This window comes from Glandiceps talaboti, chromosome 19 (assembly GCF_964340395.1).
Source record: "Glandiceps talaboti chromosome 19, keGlaTala1.1, whole genome shotgun sequence".
Taxonomy (NCBI): domain Eukaryota; kingdom Metazoa; phylum Hemichordata; class Enteropneusta; family Spengelidae; genus Glandiceps; species Glandiceps talaboti.
The window spans coordinates 14877768-14884832 of NC_135567.1; the positions used below are offsets into that span (position 1 = coordinate 14877768).

The window sequence follows — 7065 nt, forward strand, 5'->3', positions numbered from 1 at the left end:
TCTATCCTACCAGGTCCCCACTTATACAGATGGGTTGATATTTTTTTATAGCCTAGGCAATATATTTGGTGGAAATGGATGTTATTCCCGCCTAAGAAAGACAAAGATAAACCCTAGAAAGACGAGTGGTCTTAGATTGGTACCTAGGGGAAAAGTTTTGATGGTTCACTACAGTCCTGTCAGTTTCAGAGATGTGTAATCTGTGTGTTCACTTTGTTGTGGAAAAAAGTTCAGTTTAATTAAATTGAGTTCGATTTGATTCAAAAATGAATTTATAATAGTCAACTTATACTGCACATTGGAGCTAAAAAAACACACAACAACAACAACAACAACAACAACAACAAAACACATCCCGCCAAAATAAGAATAACAAAAAAAAACCCACCCACACACAATTATAAAGTTTTGCCGCATATGAGGAACATTTGTAGGCACTCGGCCGTACAGTTTTAGGCGGGAAAATGTCAACCGGCTCCGGTGCCAGCCCTGGTAATATTTGCACAAAAGCTATCGGTATCCCAGTATTCGCCATACTGTATCTGATCACTGAGATGGAGGGCAGAGAAAATACCCAAGACAGAGAAGAACACGGTCAAAACTAGGGACGTATGCCTCGTTTTCAGTGCCTTTACATGTTTAACAATAACACGCCATTTCTCTGCTTGATTTTCTCTGCACAGACGTCGAATGTTTAACTTGTAGTCATCCCATAGGTACGCGATGCTGAAACCGCCAACTGCTAATGGCGGCAAAAACAAGAACATTGTTATTTCCATCCAGATCATAATGTTTATCAATAACGCGGCAAGGAGACACCGGTGTGCGTTGTACACCCAATAATTCCAGTAAATTTGACAGGAAACTTTGAAAATGGAAAGGGAAAACTGAAAAACCAACCACACAGAGATGAGCCTCTGCAAACGTAAAAAGTCCAAATAGGTTGCCATGATGCGCTGACGACAGATGTCTACGTTTTCGATGTTATGTTTCAAGAAGTAGAGGCATGACGTCATTTCGGCGCGAAGACTTTGTTTAAGTAAATACACAATATAACAGAACGATGCAAACATAAGTTCTCCAACAAAACACCCCAAAAGACCTATCAGTACTCGAGCAGGGGACCTGGAGCTTGTCTTGATACCGGTAGTTGGCGTCATCGTCGTTTTTGTGACGTCTGTTGTGTTTATGACGTCATCAGGATTCTCGTTTTCACAAGTATCGCGTTGACCTGTGAGATCATAGATATTGTACGCGAGTTCAAACCCGATGCAGACGACAGCAAACGATATGCACAAATAACCAAAACCTTTGAATTTTTTCAAGTCCATAACTTTTAGTCGGGGTAAAATGTGGTCGGTGGTTAGTGTGTACGGCCAGCTGTGTTCTGTAGAAGGCTTTGATTCATAAAATTTGGATATAATACGCATGCATGCAACAACCAACAGAGGGAGGAGGTATGTTGAATAAGACAGCGTGTATAACAGTAGGCATCTAATTCCCCAGCTCCAATAGAGGCGGTTTAACCAATCATAAATAAGCAGTGATACCGGTACCAATAACCACAACATTGTCAACACATTGATTACTCTTGGTGAAGTACACCCATTTTTTACATCGTGGTTTCCTGAAGCAGACAAGAAGATAATGTGGGAATAATTTTACTGTAAACCAAAAGTAACATCCCGCCAAATATCATACTAATTGTCTCAGCGGTTTTTATTTTAGGTCGTTCATTCATTCATTCATTCATTCATTCATTCATTCATTCATCCATTCATTCATTCATTCATTCATTCAATCATTTATCTACCTACCTACCTACCTACCTACCTACCAACATACACACACAAATACACACATACATATATACTTACATACATACATACATACATACATACATACATACATACATACATACATACATACAGACAGACAGACAGACAGACAGACAGACAGACAGACAGACAGACAAACATACATACAAACTGACATACATACATACATACATACATACATACATACATACATACATACATACATACATACATACATACATACACACACACATACATACATACATACATACATACATACATACATACATACATACATACATACATACATACACACATACACACATACATACATACATACATACATGCATACATACATGCATGCATGCATACATACATTTTATCATTTCTATAGCACTACTACAGAATCACATACTTCAGCTGTGTTAACAGTTCTCTATTTTATCCAACTTACCACCATCAATGGTCATATAGTCAACTTGATTCTTTTGTTCTGGATAGTTAGTGTGCAAAAGAGGAACATCTTCCAAATGTTCTGCTGTCATGGCAACGAGTTGTTGATCTGTTTATAAGAATACAAACAGAAGTGTGTTGTTTTAAAAACTCACAGTAGTCGATTCATTTGAGGATAGTTGACACTTGATATACATAAAATATTATCAATTTTCGTCAACAGTGTGTGACCTTCCTGTTTTAAAATTGGAAAAGATATAAATAGAAACTTGAATGAATAACATCAGATGACAGTTTCATCGGGAAGTGAAACTAGAAATAGCACAGATGAGATGTAAGTTTAAGCGGGAAGGGAAATAAATAACGGCAGACGACAGTTTAAACGGGAAAAGGATAAATACTAGCAAACGACAGTTTTAATTAAGTGAAATGAATAACAGCAGACGACAATGTGACAATGTGAACAAGAAGTAGATAAAATACATATACAAGCAGACTACAGTTCTAGAAGCAAGTGGGACAAATAGCGCGAGTGTGAACCGGAAGTGGGATAAATAGCGCGAGTGTGAACCGGAAGTGCGGCAACGACAAAATGATAATCAAAAGTCAGGAGGAAGCTTTGAAAAATTTCTTTCATATTTCAGCAATAAACATAATTTTCACTCAGAAACACCCTCGAGGGGTTGCCATCTGACAAACGGTGATTTTGTGGTTATTGCTAAAATCCTGTCGTAGAGGGCGTCGATTTAAAAACAAAATCGGCCGGGTCATGAGAAACAAAGAATTAAGTAAGGACGCCCTCATGTTATTCTAGAGATCAATTACAATTAAAGGGTAACGATTGGTATTTGCTTTAGATTTAATTTATCACCAATGACCAATACACTACCTGTTATTAACAGTCTCTACATGTACCATGTGTATAAGATATTACATTAACGTATTTTGCATACATGACTTCCAGATAATATTTTTGAAGGCAAGCAGCAATAATAACATTCTTCTGTTGAGAGGGAGAGGGAGAGAGAGAGAGAGAGAGAGAGAGAGAGAGAGAGAGAGAGAGAGAGAGAGAGAGAGAGAGAGAGAGAGAGAGAGAGAGAGAGAGAGAGAGAGAGAGAGAGAGAGAGAGAGAGAGAGAGAGAGAGAGAGAGAGAGAGAGAGAGAGAGAGAGAGAGAGAGAGAGAGAGAGAGAGAGAGAGAGAGAGAGAGAGAGAGAGAGAGAGAGAGACCCCTACCTTTTCGCTTTCTTCTGGCGGCAAAGTTCGTATTCAGATCTTTACAAACCAAACACAATCCTTCATTTTTGACAACACTTGGTGATTTTTCATCCTCGTTCTCAGAGTCGAAACAAAACAGGTCGTTCATACTAGATCTGTTGTCTTCTCTAAACCAACACGGTAGACATCTGGCATCCATGTTACCTTTACACACACGAAAATAACCCAGGACACTCAAACTAAAGGTGACTACAGACGGCCATCGTCTACACTGATCGCCGGTCGTTTCCATGGTTACAGCACAGTGCACGAACTTGAATACTGTCAACAAATCACAAAGTATTCAATATCGTACCAAAATGAATAAATGCATGAATGAAAACTGTCTGCATGAAGTATCGGATATTCATTGTAATAATGTCTGTTGGATTTCGAAAAAATATCACACAGGCATATTTCCTTAGATGTTGGTTTTATCTTGAATACAAGTGAAATGCATACTGGGGTAGGAATGTTATTGTTAGTTTCGAAACTTCAGTTGTGAGTCACAAGAGATTTCCAAAGACCGAAAATGAAATTGTATACTCGGACGTTTATACATGTATCGATCACCACGGTAATTTATTCAGCACGATATTGCACAAATTGGGGGGAGGGGGGGGGGTCTACCAGAAGACTATATGGTATTAACTTAGGCCCCCCCCCAAAAAAAAAAAAAAAAAAAAAAAAAATGTTTCTGGTAAGGACAATTTGTATAAAGTGGTGCTACGACGAGACGCGATTTCTTAACAAACTTGTCACTCAATTTACTATTTTTGACACTTATTGTTCTTTTTATTCAGTGCTTTAGAGATGCATCAGATCAGAGTTTATTTGATCGCGGCCCGATGGACAATCCAAACTCAAAAATACAAATTCAAATACTTTATGTGGGGCAGATGTCATTTGCTTGTTCATGATTGGCTCTGCAGTTGTCTTCACTGAAGCTAGTAATTAGTGAGTATAGGAAGGGTTATTTTGTGTGTCTCTCGGATCTGCAGACTGCATGGGCTGGACAAACACGAAAAAACCGAACACCGACGCAAGGGAGCTACGCGAGGGTATTTAAATGACGCATGCGTGGACTTAGCCTACATTTTTGTATGTTTACAACCCTATAGTGTTCAACAGTAAAAATATATCCAATTTTATCAAGTTTTTTTTTTCCTGCAAGTAAACTTAACCTCATCTTGTCAAATGACCAGCTTTGATTTCACAATATGTTAAATACAGTCTCATTTTCATGGTCGACGTCGACATGTTTTGTCAGAGCTTTCTGATTTACAGTTACATTTAAGCCAGACAGTGGAATGACTATAACTTGTGACGAAGCACATCTTTTTGTTTTGGCAAAATGTTCAGCCAGAAACACTTGCAAATTCGATATCTGCCAGAAACAGAAAAACCGTAACAAACGACAGTTTACAAACAACTTACAGACCATGCTATGCAATAAAAAGAACGGGAGATTGACTTACGGTTTTCTCACCACTGATCACTGCACAGCCTTGACATTTGCTTGGGACAGACAGCGTGTAAACTGTATTGCAGCCGTGGGTTTCAATTCCACTAGCACTAAGTGCATACCAATAATAAGGGAATTTCCGGGTTCAGAGTTCAGATTGTAACTATTTGTAATCGTCTTTATCATTGGGTATGGTGTAACTAATATCTGGACTTGGGGCGTCAATACGTAAATAAGTTATGTCCGATGAACTATTAAAAGTACTGATGACATCATGTTTATTCCCCAACATGTCGAGTAAATTCTCGTTGTTTTGTGTGTCGCTATTTTCGATTTTGGGTTTTATTATCTCCTAATCTATGATCATAAAATTTTCGCCATAAATAGGGGAGTATGAAATTAATGTCCTTCACTTAGTGTTTTTATTCTGGCTTACGTTCTGTGAGAAAGCACCTCCGTCCTCTCGGCATATGCAGCGCCAACTTGCGGTCATTTCTTCCCTCCACTTATCGTCTCGGTTATCCACCGTTGCGGGCTCTACTCTGCCGGCGGGGGAGGTGGGAGCCCTCAACGGAAAAGGGCTGGTATCCGAGACTGCGCCACTCACAGAAGAAATGACCGCGAGGAGGCGCTGCATATGGCGAATGTTCACACTCGGAACAACAAAACAGTCATCGAAGCAAACAGGTAAATAATTAAATTATATTCACTGCATTAGAATTTAAACAGCTAGGTTTTTATATAACGCATTCAAATATTCATAGTGTTTCAAAATTCTTTACAATAATGACTAACATAACCCTTGGAATGAATCTGTTATATCTGTTATCCACAATGGATGTCGTGGTCATTGCACTCTACAATTATTACCCCTGGCAAAGACCTATATCGGCACAACAGTACTACATAACTTCGACTTATTGGGTAGCATACAATCCATTGCTGCATCTATACTATAAGCATATAGGATTAAAGCATTCACATTGCAACCTCTATCCTACCAGGTCCCCACTTGACAGAGGCACAATTGTGGTTCAAATCTTGCTCATTGACTTTAGCCATTCAGAAACAACTAACAGGAACAAGGTTTGACCCAGCATCTTCAGATTTCAAGCAAAATACTCTAAACATTTGAGTATCATGACTTCACTGTATTAAAGGGGAACACCACTCCAGGAAATGAAGTCATTTTCATAAACTATGTTCTGGAAAGTCATTTCAAAATTTTACATCGCCTACAATTACTTGCAATTTCAGAGAAACATCAAGTTGATCTTGTGCATTTATAGCATATCTTTGCTGCAGGCCATTGCATCATGGGAGTCAGCAGAAATAATATATTCATGGTTGCACAATGAATATTCATGAGATGTTTTACAATGAAGGGAATAAGCACTTAGGAGTCACGATTTCCTGGAGTGGTGTTCCTCTTTCATTTCATGTTCGAGTTAGCAGAAATAATATATTCATGGTTGCACAATGAATATTCATGAAAGGTTTTACAATGAAGGGAATAATGCAATGAAGGGAATATGCACTTAGGAGTCATGATTTCCTGGAGTGCTGTTCCTGCTTTCATTTCATAGGAAAACTACATTACACACAACAGAATTGTGATTACAAATTCATTTATTGTAAAATCATACAAATACTGGTATTAAAAGTAAAAATTATGGTTGTCATGGAAATACTATATAGCAATGAAATTAACAAAAATTTTATGAAAATAAATCAAATATGAGAATACTATTTCTTGAGTGACATATCGCTATCTGCATGCAATACAATTCTATGCATCGCTAAGGAGTCAAATGGAACGCAGTCTTGCGACCGCGCTTGCATTTGTCGACACCTACACTTCTGGACGCCTATGTCAATACACGTGAATGTTTCTTCCAAACAGTTTAATTTGTAACAAATAAGATAAACGCAAGTTTTAAGCTCATATAATTATGGAGGTGGGAAATTTAAATATGTACAGTATCTTTCCAGAGCAAAATTACAAGAGATGTCTACAACTGAAAATGGGAAAGAAACATTCTTGTGTATTAGCATAGCTGACCGGAAGTGTTGT

At 38.2% G+C, this 7065-nt stretch overlaps 1 protein-coding gene across 1 annotated transcript; it reads right to left on the reverse strand.

Annotated features, from left to right (window-relative positions):
• Window positions 1–339: 339 nt before the first annotated feature.
• Window positions 340–5090, reverse strand: LOC144450266 (uncharacterized). Its single transcript, XM_078140862.1, has 4 exons — window positions 5005–5090; window positions 3506–3808; window positions 2272–2379; window positions 340–1627 (listed from the first exon to the last, which is right to left on the reverse strand). The coding sequence occupies exons 2-4, from the start codon at window positions 3777–3779 to the stop codon at window positions 468–470; spliced, it is 1542 nt and encodes a 513-aa protein (XP_077996988.1). The 5' UTR covers window positions 3780–3808; window positions 5005–5090; the 3' UTR covers window positions 340–467.
• Window positions 5091–7065: the final 1975 nt, after the last annotated feature.

Excerpts from the sequence above, each read along its gene's own strand:
- LOC144450266 (XM_078140862.1), bottom strand. The coding sequence starts at position 3,779 with ATGGAAACGACCGGCGATCAGTGTAGACGATGGCCGTCTGTAGTCACC. Across the intron at positions 2,380-3,505 it reads CGCCAGAAGAAAGCGAAAAG|ATCAACAACTCGTTGCCATG; the intron begins GTAGGGGTCTCT and ends TCTTATAAACAG. Across the intron at positions 1,628-2,271 it reads CTATATGACCATTGATGGTG|GAAACCACGATGTAAAAAAT; the intron begins GTAAGTTGGATA and ends TGTCTGCTTCAG.